The sequence below is a fragment of the Pipistrellus kuhlii genome, unplaced genomic scaffold (genome assembly GCF_014108245.1).
Source record: "Pipistrellus kuhlii isolate mPipKuh1 unplaced genomic scaffold, mPipKuh1.p scaffold_m20_p_9, whole genome shotgun sequence".
Lineage (NCBI taxonomy): Eukaryota > Metazoa > Chordata > Mammalia > Chiroptera > Vespertilionidae > Pipistrellus > Pipistrellus kuhlii.
Window position 1 is genome coordinate 53,736,433 of NW_023425595.1, and position 12,842 is coordinate 53,749,274.

Sequence of the window (12,842 nt, forward strand, 5' to 3'; positions counted from 1 at the left end):
AGATTAAGGAAGGCTTTTGGAGGAAATGGAGTCATGAGAGAGATGTTGAAAGAGAGCATGGAAGAAGAATATAACTCAAGAAGGTGGAATAACCATGTAAACAGAGGTACAAGAGACTGGACGGTTTGTTTGTGGTAATAACCATTAGCCCAGCCAGGTGTGAGTCTTGGTAGATGTGGTTGGATATGTTAGGTTATGCCTTTTTGAAGATACTGGACATTTTCTTAATGTGGCTTTGCCTAGTGCATTGTCACCTCTTTCAAGTCCCGTTTCCATTAATTTATTTGAGTAGCGTGGCCCCGTGCACTCAAGCAGATCGGATTGTGTCTTTATTTGCTGCCTCTGTGCAGTGTGATTCCTTGGGGATCCTGGAGCCAGGTTCCCCGGGTTGAAATTCCGGCTCTATTGTTTACTAGCTTGTGCAGCCTTGGTGAAGTTATTTAACCTCTGTGCCTCAGTTTCTTCATCTATAAAATGGGAGCGATGATATCTAATTTGTGTGGCTGTTGTGAATATTAATGGATTAATTTACATTAAGCGGGTGGAAAAGCATCAGGCACATATTACTATCTGTGGTGATGGTATTATTAACCTCTAGTGGTGATGTTATCAATTGATCTGTGATAAGATTTGCTTACATGGCTCTTGTCCCTACTGGTTCTGTCTTTTTGGAGGGAAGGTTATATCCTGTTTTTACTTTGAATTCCCTTTGCCTCGTACTGTCTGCTTTCTGCATGGAATGTGTGAAGGTGATAATTCTACATGAAGTCTCTGTGAGTCTTGCTTAACTCTAATCCCAGGGCAATTAGATTTCAAGAAGGACTGCTTATACCGGTGGACTGGCTGGTTGTTCTTGTTCTGACATAAATATAGCTCACTTCCATAGCTCACATTGTAAAAGTAACTCTATTAGCAATTCTGACATAACAGATAGACTCCAGCTCTTAAGTCTGTGAATAAAGGAGAGCTATTGTATAATTAAAATTTACTGCTTTGTATTTCTCTAATGAAATGAAGTTTTAGTATTTCATTAGCATCATATAAACATGTGTGCTACAGGTTAACCCTTTGATATAAAAACATTGCAGACCAAAGCCCAGTTTCATTTTTTCCAAGTTATAATATGAATACATATGAAGACATCTTTTTACATTGCAGATGAGGCAAATGCAAAGGATGTAGTGTGAGTGGTACTTGTAGCATCTTTACTATGTACAATCTTGGGCTCTAGTAAATGTTATTCCTTTACCTTCACCATAGAATGGGGCCATGGTGGTTCTGACTGGGATATTTCTTGTGTTTGTCCTCAATTTCTAATACCTGTGTAGAAATAGGAAGAGACATGTTTACTTAAACTAGATTTCTTGCTTTGATGACTTAGTCACTTGATCTTTTTTTTTTTTTTTTTTCATTTAAGATAAAATGTTGATTCTATCATTACACAATTTGATATTTTAATATTCAACAGCAAACTTTAAAAAACTTAATTTTTAAATTCAAGGTCTATATAATCACATGTGATTTGATTTTATTTAAATGGTTTTAGAACCAAAACATTGGTTTTATATATCTGATCCATGCTTAGAAACTTTAGATTTAGGAAGTAGTTGCTCCATGTGGTTTTTAAACCAATTAAAGGTGTTGGGTTTTCCAGGCCAGAATCGCACACAGTAGGAGCCACGATGAAAAGCATGAGCTGGATGCCTCATTTTGCAGCTTGGCCAATATTGCTGCCGGAAAATATTATAAGGTTCTTTATCTTGATAATGTTTTTGATCTCATCAAATTTGTTTTGCTTTAAAAAAAAAAAAAAAGAAAATGAGAAAAATTAAAGGTAAATCAAGAAAGAACATACTTTGAAGTTGAAAATAAATTGTATTTTGAATTTTCCTTTTATTTTTGGAATTATCATCTGAACTAGTTACAAACCATGTTTTCTTACATATCCTTTCTCATTATGCTTTTGAAAGGACTGTGAAGGGATCATTCATGCATTCTTGATTCCATCCAGGATTGAAATAGACACCCACCTCTTACATAGAAATATTGACTACTAATCAGATTGTCGCTGTTACAACATGACTGTAGTGCACCAAGATGGAATTAGAAACTGTTATCAATAGACTGTTTTCTTGATCACTTTCCCCTTGAAGCCATTTATCTAAGGTCTAATAGCTGCCATCTTTATTTCTGAAATTTTATCTTGCTTGCTTCCCCCCCCCCCCCTGAGGTGTTTGACATGGAAATAACCAAAATGTTTTAAATGCTTAACTGTGTGTAACTGTTCTAAATACTTCATCTATTTACTCATTTATTTACCTCTCATAATAACTTGAAGAGCCCTGGCCACTTTGGCTCAGTGGATAGAGTGTGTGTGAACTGAAGGGTCTCGGGTTCGATTCAGGTCAAGGGATGTTCCTTGGTGGCGGGCACAACCCCGGTAAGGGGTGTGCAGGAGGAAGTTGATGTTTATCTCTGATCAATGTTTCTGATTCTCTATCCCTCTCCCTTCCTCTCTATAAAAAAATCAATAAAATATATTAAAAAAAAATTTCTGTTCCCTGAACAGATGAGGACACCAAAGTACAGAGAGGTTATGACACTTGCCCACAGTCTTGCCACTGATTGGTAGAAGCAGGAAGCTAACCGGGGTAATCTGCCACTAGAGCTCTGACTCTCCATCCCTTGCCCATATTGACAAGGATCGCTCACAGTGTGGGCTGCTGCATTCTTGTTTGGGGACGGGAATTACTATGGTGGATTCTCGGATGTTTTGAGATCTCTGTGAAAGGACAAAGCAGCTTGCTTTTCTTAGTCAAGGAACAAGGCTTGGGAAGCAAAGAACAGTCTAGAAAGAAATGGGCAGTCATTGGGGTTTGTTAGTTAAGAGTTCCCTAGGACAAAGCTTAAAGGGGAACTCAGAGAGCCTGTCGGGGGAGGAGAGAGAAGAAGGACATCTGTTGCTGGGTTCCTAAGCATCCTGATCTACTCATGTAACTCCCTCCCCCTTCTCAAGTCTGCTGTGGAGGAATTCCATCTGTATTGTACATAGAAACATAAAGGGATGTTATGTAGAACTAGAGGCCTGATGCACAGAATTTGTGAAAGGGGCTCAGCCCTCGCAGCTCCAGCTTTGTCTGGAAGGTCATCTGGCTCTCTGGTCTAATTAGCATATTATGCTTTTATTTATAGATGCTTTTTCCAAGTCTTGGGAGAGTGCCCACATACAGCTTGGCTTACAGTTATCCTACAGGTCTGCTTGCTTTCTTTGTCTTCTCATAATACAGGTGTTATGACTTCTCTACCCTTAGCCAGAGGTGTACGCTGTCAGATAAATGCCTGTGTTTGCACAGTGCCCTTGTCTCTGGAAGGCCAGTTAGCATTTCCATTCTCATGGGCTGGATTTGAATGATCATAATGGAAGCCATTTGCTGAGTTGCCTCATGAGTACCAGGCACATCCTCATTTAGTCCTTATAACAACCCCCTGGGCTAAGTATTAGTTCCCTGTAGTATAGATAAGAAAAATGGGTCTCAGGAAGGATGACTGATGGTCCCAGGCTTCACAGCTAATTGGTGAAGTCTAGTTCTGATGAAGCCTTTGTTTTTCTCCTTGACTGATAATTCACTTAGGAGGCTCTCTCTTCATCGTTCATCCTGACAGTAGGAAGCAGAGCCATTCTTAGGTTGATAGACTTTTCTAATCTCTTACATTGAAAGTACCTCTCAAGTAGAATGTGAGCAGGTCCCAAAATTTGACCCTTTTGTGGAAAGAGGTGTTAACCTACAAGTAGCATCCTTTTTCCACAGCATGATTTAGTTCCTCAAACAAACAAGATTTAGAAAATAAAAACAAAAAACCCCCAGTCTCTTGTGTGTGTGATTATATTTGTTGTTGTTGTTTTATAAAAGCCCCTCTGAGACTCGAGGCCCCTGTCTTCAGAATTGTTCGTGGTGTGAGGGTGTTGGTGAGTTGTTGGATCACATTGGCACCGAAAGTGACCTTCCTATTTGGAGACCTATTCGTGTGTGAGTGCTGCTTACTTTGATAGGTCCTTAGGCTCGGAGTTTCATGAATGGTGATTACCATAGTAAGTCATGGGGCCATGTGTAGACATGGGGCCATAATTGTTCTCTTAAAGAAAAAAAAAAATCTGACACTTGTTGAAAGGGTAAGGAAGACTTTATTCAGAACTGTTGTTACAGATACCAAGTGTCACAGTAGGGGAGAGAGAACAGGTTCAACTCTTCAACTCGAGCAGGTGGGGGGGGGGGCGTGTTGTGGGTGGAAAATTACTAAGAGAAGGTATCAAGGACAGGAGGATTCTTGGTGAAGGCAGGCCAAGAACTTATTCATCAAAGGTGGGAGATGAGGAATTTGATCAGATATCAGCTATCCAGGCTGCAGGTTCTCTCTAAATTGACTTGGCAAGATTCTTGTTAAGACGGGGGCTAAGTAGGCCCAGCAAAGAAGGGGAGCCAAGATAGAGGCCTCGTCAAGAAGAGGGCTCAGCCAAAACCGGTTTGGCTCAGTGGATAGAGTGTCAGTCTGTGGACTGAAAGGTCCCAGGTTTGATTCCGGTCAAGGGCATGTTCATTGGTGGCGGGCACATTCCCCGTGGGGGGTATGCAGGAGGCAGCTGGTCCATGTTTCTCTCTCATTGATGTTTCTAGCTCTCTATCCCTCTCCCTTCCTCTCTGTAAAAATCAATAAAATATATATAAAAAAAAAAGTGGAAAAAGAAGAAGAAGCGGGCTCAGAGGAGCCTGTGACGATTGGGCAGAGAGAGAGTCTTTGTCAGGCCACAGAGATGAATTAAATATGAAGGTTCGGGTATTGGACTCGAACCATTCAATGACATTCTGATAAATGTCTTCTCTCAGTTGCAAACTTCAGGGACCTTTCAGGCTTCTGCGATGCTGCCCTGCCAGATTGATTTATTTTAAATTTTATTTAACGAACTTAAACAGTGCTTAAGTGCCAGGCTCTGTTCTAAACCTTTTGCAAATATTAGCTTAATCCTTAAAACAACTCTATGAGGTGGCTGAACCTTTGCCATTCACCTTTTACAGATGAGAGTTAGGTAACTTGTCCAAGGTCATGTCAGTGGTGGGACTTGGATTTCAACCCAGGCAGCCTGGCTCCAGAGGCTGCATTCCTATTCGGTCTGTTAGGCTGCATTCCGGGCTTTTCCTCTGAGGGATTTACTTCTCATTATTCCGGACTTTTCTTTATTCTCTTCAGGAATAAAGAGTAATTCTTCTTCTGGAGATGGCCACACTCTGGGCTCTGTTCAGCTTGACGTCAGATTGGAGAGTATGTATAGTTGGAGGTCTCCTGTAAATCACAAGGTTATTTGTAAACAACCTTTCGGATGACCTTTCACCTTAGAACACATGTGTCAAACACAAGGCCCGCCGGCCAAATCCGTCCCGCCAGGCCTTGCAATGTGGCCCGCACCGCGCTGTCATCACTGCACTCCGCTGCGTTTCCATCACAATGACAGTTTATGACTGTTCAGTAAACCATTCGGCCCGCGATTTAGGCTGGATTTTAGATTTTGGCCCCTTCTCTGGTTGAGTTCGACACCCCTACCTTAGAAGAAGATCAAAACCAGTAATTCATTGGTAAAAATATATTCCCTACCTGCTTCCCAGTCTGTGTAGAATAACATCAATGACCCTTTCGAATCCAAGGTCGGCTGCCCCCCTCCCCTTTTTTTTTCCCCCATCAGCAACCTCAGTAGCATTCTTTATTTTTTTAAATAAATGCTCCATTTATAGGGAATGGATGATAATTCTTTAATAAAGTCTTTGGGAAATTGGCCTCCAAATAATACATGACTGGCACCAAAACTTTCTTAAAGGGGCAGATCTCCTTTGAGCAGAGCAGATCCAGTTCCTAAAATATTTCTTTAGTGGTCTCTTTAAATTCTGCTTGCATTTGTCAAGCTGGTATTTTTAAAGGCTCTCGTTAATATAGTATTAACATCAAAGTTCTATGTGGAAAATAGTATTCCATGGTACCTTCAACTTATGACTTTTAAACTTTTAATTACAGATCTGTCTATGGCCGTACAGAAATTTTCCCAGTCACTGCAAGACTTCCAGTTTGAATGTATTGGTGATGCTGAAACAGATGATGAAATTAGTATTGGTGAGTACTACTGTTCTTCAATATCCTAAGTATTAATTATTCTGAGTTTTTGTTGACAGTATTATAGATGTCCCCCAGTTCTCTCCTCCCCGACACTGTGTCTCCCTCCTCCTAGCCCCTGCCCCACCCCAGGCTTTCACCACACTATTGTCTGTGTCCATTGGTTATGCATATATGTATATGAGTTCTTTGGTTAATCTCTTCCCTTATCTCCTCCCCTCAACTCCCTCTCCCGACTCCTTTTTATTTCCTAAATAATAATTTTAAAAGCCCTACTTACTGATTTATTGAAACCAAACAGATTCACACACCCAAATATTAAACTTGTAAGACATTCTGACTTTGATAAAGATAAAGGACAATTTTTGGGGACCCTTATCAGTTAGTATATGCCAGATATTCAAGGCCAATCTGAGTGTGGGAATCCTAATCAGGATGTTGAAGGCCAAGTTGCCATAGGCAGGTGCAAGGACTAGATACACTGAGCAAGCGTGCCCTTCTGTAACCCAAAACTGATGTCACATATTTGGCAAGAAGCCTGTTTTGCCTAAGTTCGTATGAAGTGTGTTACTGGCCAGCCAGTGGGAGGCTGCTGTTACGTGAGTCTGTTTTACTAGGAGGGCTGCTGTGTTAGCAGTCCTTGCTTTCTTCTGGACTGCTTTGTCCAATGGCTCCTTGGACTGCAATAAAGACTCTCTTCTACGCCTACGATGTCTTCTCCGTCTAATACCTTGTGTCCAAGGAGGTCCAGTTCCTGGCAGGGGAACTGAGGCCTAGCAGTTGGCTTGGTGGAGCAGGGTTCAAGGAGTGAGGATTCCAACAATTGGTGCAGCCTACAGGGTCAAGGAGAAACTTACTCCCCATCAGTATTAGACATTGTTTTAAAACTGAGCTCTGTGGTTTCTTCCATAAGGAAATTACTTAAGTCATTCTATGATTCAGCTCTGCCCTTTGAGACGATGTGGATAACAATGCTCGTCTCTGCCTCAAAGTCAGTCATTCATTCAAATGAATACATCTTGGGTGACTCTTATTAAATAGACAGGGTACTGGTTTAAAGATTTCTTTTTTAACTTAATACAGATTTCTCTTTTATTATGAGTATATAGAGGAAAGAATCAGTCATGATGTATTACACCAGTATTATTACAGGACACAGGACATTACTGAGGATCAGGTGACTTGAACCCTAATCCAACTTTGCCACAGTAAAGTAGCAATCTGATCCTGGGGAAAGCATGCCCCTTCCTGAGTCACATGGTTTCATTTCCCACAGAGTGAATAGGTTGGGTAATGTGATCTCTGAATTTTTTTCTGTATCGGAGTTTACTGTTTGGAGATCAGGTTCAAGTAGCCTTCTTTCTCCCACATTTTAACAATCCCTCCATGTCAGTGTGTAGACATGGGGTCCATTTGTAGGCTAGATTAGAGACATGGCCACATAGTCAGAAGACTGGCCATGTACATTTTAGAGAATAATACTAGGTGTACTCATCTTCCAGGTATAAAAATAGAATATTTCATGTACCTAGAACAGTGACTTACAAGTTTTTATGTGTGTATAAAACACAAGGAGATCTTATTAAACGCAGATTCTGATTCAAAAGGTCCCAGGTTGGGTTCAGGCTCTGCATTTCCATCAGACTTGAAAGGGAGGCGGACGCCGCTGGTGCATGGACACGTCGAGTAGCAGAGATTTATGATCCCTGACATGCCTTTCCACAGTCACAGTCCTCTCTTTCCTCTGCTGTTTCTTCTGTAGTTTTCCCGGTTACACGCATTTTAAAATGATATGTTTTTATTACGTTTTAAACCTAAGTAGCAAGTCCCAGCGTATAAGAACAGGGCAATGTCATGTCCACGAAAGAAAGGCTTTCCGGAGATCAGCTGATGGAATGTGATTCATTGTGTGACTTCAGCTGCTTACATTCAGGAGAGTTTCTTTTGGAGAAGTCACTGGGCAGAGTGCAGAGTCCACAGACAAGCCCTCTCTACACGTGTGGCTTGCATCATACATACATCGTCACGGTCACGCCGGCAGTCTTTCAGAGGAGCTGTGCCAGGCACTCACTTTCTTAGCTGAGTGTTAGTGACTCTGAAGGGGTGTGGAGGTGGCTGGGCCTTTGGTATCAGAGATGGCTTCTTCTGCTGTCAGATCTCTAAGGAGAGGTGGCTGAGCCATGCCTGCTCTTGGCTGAGGGATACTCAGGAGCCTCTAGGAAGAAGGGAGAGGATCGACAGGGAAAAGACATCAGTGATCATACACCACTGACATTTGGAGCAAGAGTTGCCATTTCTTGTGCCACTTCTTGACACTTGTCCTAAATATCTATCCCCCAATGCAGGTGTTGTAACATACACCTAACCAGAAAAAAAGCCTAAATTATATTACTAAAATATTAACATACTAGCATTATTATGTAGGAAAAAAAAGAAAGAATACCCCTATGCTCACATAACTACAATTATTTTGACTTAGAAATGACACCTATAAATTCCAAGAAGGCAGAGAGTTCAGATCTCTTTTATTTTTAAAGAAAGAACAAAAAAACATTTTAGATTTAGCTCCTGACCTAGGGCCTAACTCATAGTAGCCCCTCTGTTAAATTGTTTAATAAATGGCAATTTTTCTTATAAAACTTATTTTTTTTCACTTATGTATATGCTTTTTAATAGCAATATATATATATTGTATATATGTATATATATAAATTTGTTTTATTTATAAAGAGGATTATAGTAATTACTTCTAAGTTTTTGTAGATATGATTTTTAAAAAATATATTTTATTGATTTTTTACAGAGAGGAAGGGAGAGGGATAGAGAGCTAGAAACGTCGATGAGAGAGAAACATCGACCAGCTGCCTCTTGCACAACCCCTACCGGGGATGTGCCCGCAACCAATGTACAATACATGCCCTTGACCAGAATCGAACCTGGGACCTTTCAGTCTGCAGATCGACGCTTGTAGATATGATTTTTAATAATTTCGTTGCTTTAAAATATTCCACCAGATTCATATACTTGAATTTATGAAGTCTCTAGAGTACATTCATGCTGACTCTAGTTGATCTTTTACTGGTTATCAGCAGTATAGTAAACATTTCTCTTATTTTTCATGGTGCTTCTTAGTAAAAACACCATCTTGAAGGCACACTAGTGACTGCAGAGGCAGGTTTTTTGTCACTATGCCATATGACCTTCCTGGCAGATGCCAAGTGATTTCCTCAGGTTGTGGTGGATTTGATATCTCCACATTGGTCTGTCTCTTTCCACTTTGGCTAATGGATGTTGTTGTGGCTCTTGCTGATTAGCTTGAAGGGTGGGAATTGATCAATAAAGAAAGGCTTATGATATGCAACGAATATTAAATTTAATGCTAATGGTTAGAGGGCTTTGAGGAGTTCACCCAAGGTGAATACTATATCGGAGTAGGTGTGATATTGTTTGCTACTTTTATATCAGGAGACGTTTTTAGTTCCAATTGCAGAGAGTCTGACTTAAACACCAATGTTTTGTTAGGAAAACCAAACTTAGAATAAACATTATTTCTGAAACAAGGAATGTAAAAATGTAGATATGTTCCCATGTCTTCTCCATCTAACACTTTTTATCCTTTTACTGAGCCCCACGTGTAGTCGGAACAGTTAAGAAAAAAAGTAACTATGTACAGAATAAAAAAATAGTAGGCTTTCAGGAATCATCCCTAACAGGAGGCTTATGTACCAAGGACAGGCATTCAGGAATGCATCGCTGGGACTAATGGGGGCTGGCGTGGTTGGAGTGCAAGAACCGTCCCATCCTCACCCCCTTTGCCACGCTCAGTTCTACATGGGAAAGGACAGAGCGCCAGTTGTCTGTAACATAGTTTGTTGAAGTCCCGGTTTCAGCTTCTTTATTCCTCTGATTTAATAAAAGAGGAATGAAGTAGGGACAGCTGCGACTCTTAGCTTTTTGTAATAGCCACGGCCCTCCCCGCCAGAGTCTTGAGACTTAACCAAGGACGTGACCACTAAATGTGACTTACCAGAAATGCTCGTTTTTTTGTAAGTGAGCAGTATCTGTAGCAAAATATCTCATAAAATCAAGACGTTTGCAGACTTTCTGTAAGTTATGGTGGTGGGAATGGATGGGAGGGCATTGGAAGGTGAGGAAGATGTCTGCTTTCCATGTGCTTACAGTGGAATAGGGTGGGAAACAGGTTTTGAACAAAGTCAGGGAAAGAAGGTGCTGTTTCTATGTCAGGATCATTACCTAATTAGTGGAAGCTGTTCCAGGACATTTTTGTAGACTGGCAGGCCTGTGTCTGGCCTGGAAATTGCCCCCACTCTTCAGCTGCCCCTTCCTGCTCCCACCATTCTGGCCTGTGCTTGTTGGCTTTTCGGTTTGTTTGTTTTGGTATCAGTGAGACGGTGTTGGCATGGAAGGAAGCAAAATGGGAATTGTGGTCTGGGACGCAGTGGGGAATTCCTGTGGCTCAGAGAGCAGGTTAGTTGTTTCCAGGATTAAAGTCCCAAGCAGGGCAGCATCGCACACTCTCCTTTTAGCATCTTCCTTTCCATTCAAGAGCAGCCAGAGGTCATGCATCCTCCCTTTTCTAAGGATGAATGAGCTGCAGGTGAGCTTTTGATGGCGCCCTTTTATCTGCCCACCTCAGAGCTGGCCCGGTGGGAAGCAGCGTATCGAGTCCATCCAACTTCACTTCCCACGGCTGCTCTAACGGCCCACTTTCTGTACTGCTTTAGTGTTTTGAACTCAGTAAAGACACTTAGATCAGGAGTAAGTTAGGAGTTGAGCAGCTGGACACTTGGGGCTTGGAAATTTGTGGTGAAGGGGAGGGGAGGGATTATAAAGAAGTAAAGATTCAGTCCTCCTCAAATAATGATATGGATAGACTAGATACAAAATGTATCATAGTTTAACTATGGTTGCACAGTAATATGTATGTAAATGCTGAAAGACAGTACTAACTGCTTCAGTCTTGGAACATGTACGTCCATGAACATCAGTTGCCAAGGTGAGTCAGTGCCTCGCATGAAAACCTTACTTAGAAAGAAATAAAAGGCTATCTCCATACAAAATAAAATGCTGTTCCTTTGAAAACAGTCTACCCTGGTTCATTTAAACAAGTAGACGCTCAAAGATATTACTGTGAATCAGCATAGCAGGCAGGTTGTTTTGCTATGTTAACTAAGCACATGAGAGTATCCTATACAATAAATAGGTAGTGTGCAAATTGACCCTCACACCCTCACAAGATGGCTCTCTAATGACCAGGTTGGCAGGGGGGTTAGTGAGGGACTGCCAAACAACTGAACAAGCAGGCTGCATGGGGCAACTAGGCCAGCAGGGGAGTTAGTGAGGAATGGCCAAACAACTGAACAGCAGGCTGTGTGGGGCAACCAGGCTGGTGGGGGGGTAGGGGGAGCAGTTGGGGGTGACCAGGTCGGTGGGGGTTTGGGACAGTTGGGGGCCTTTAGGCTGGCAGGAGAGGCAGTGAGGGGTGACTAGGTCAGTGGGGAAGCAGTTAGGACCAACCAGGCCTCATGGGGGCTACCTGACCGGCAGTTGGGAGCTACCTGACCGACAGGGGGTGATCAGGCCAGCATGCAGAGGCAGTGAGGGGTGATCATGTCAGCATGGGAAGAGCAGTTGGGGGGCCAATAGGCCGGCAGTGGGGGGCAATTAGGCTGGCACACAGAGGGGGGCAGTTAGGGACAACCAGGCAGGCAGGTAAGTAAGCGATGAGGAGTCAACGATCCAGGATTGTGAGAGGGATATCCCAACTGCCAGTTTAGGCACATTCCCCCACGGGGTTCCGGATTGAAGTGGATACACGGGTTGGGTTGAGGGGACTCTGTCCCCCTTGTGCATGAATTTCCTGCACCGGGCCTCTGGTAGGATAATAAAAAGCTGTAAATCATAGTACTTCAGGATTTATGTCCACACCAAAGGTGAGCTATGCAAGTTACTGTATTTTGTTCCTGTATTTAGTGACTATAACTTGAAATCACTTTAAACCAAAGCCTTATTAAAAATGGGTACTAGTAAAAAATGTCTAGATTTTTAAAATATCAGATATTGTTAGTCAAGCTGAACTGGTACCCATAAAAATACTAGTATGAGTCATCAATAAGAGGCAAAGCTTGCTCATTCTATGTAATCTTGGAGACCAGTGGAAAGTCCAGCTGCAATTGTGTGTAAACACCCCATGTAGTAGCCTGTGTTAATTCTCATGCAAGTCTTGGACAACGTGAACCTTGCACTCAAGAGATTAAACATTTACCAAGAAGGAGAGTCTGTTTGCTAGTAAATATTTTAGGTGGGGACTTCATTCCTTCAGACACACCTAAACAGAACATTCCTGTGGGAGAGACACACAGCATACAACCCCTTGTCAACTAAGGTTATGGCTCCCAACGCTGAGTGGAGAAATAAGGCCATCAGTTAGGTAATTTAAATCAAAATATGTTTTGTAATAATTGTGCAGGTATTTCTGAAATAACGAATGTATTCCTATTCAGGTATTTGCTTTGTTTGAATACAAATATGCAGATATGGGAATACTGATGATTTGTACCTAAGAGTTCTTAGAGTGATGAGCATATTACACCCTAAAAAACACTTTTATGCCTTGGCCTGTGTTGCTGCTCTGTTATTAAAGTGTCTGCCACACTGGTCAAGGG

At 41.8% G+C, this 12,842-nt stretch overlaps 1 protein-coding gene across 10 annotated transcripts in view; it reads left to right on the plus strand.

Annotated features, from left to right (window-relative positions):
* ARHGAP42 (Rho GTPase activating protein 42) overlaps positions 1-12,842 on the plus strand; it is a 231,921-nt gene that overhangs the window by 56,161 nt on the left and 162,918 nt on the right. For all 10 annotated transcript variants that reach the window (XM_045577765.1, XM_045577767.1, XM_045577768.1 and 7 more), the window contains one exon: positions 6,061-6,156. In XM_045577765.1, coding sequence (XP_045433721.1) covers positions 6,061-6,156 — 96 coding nt within the window. The remainder of the gene's footprint in view (positions 1-6,060; positions 6,157-12,842) is intronic.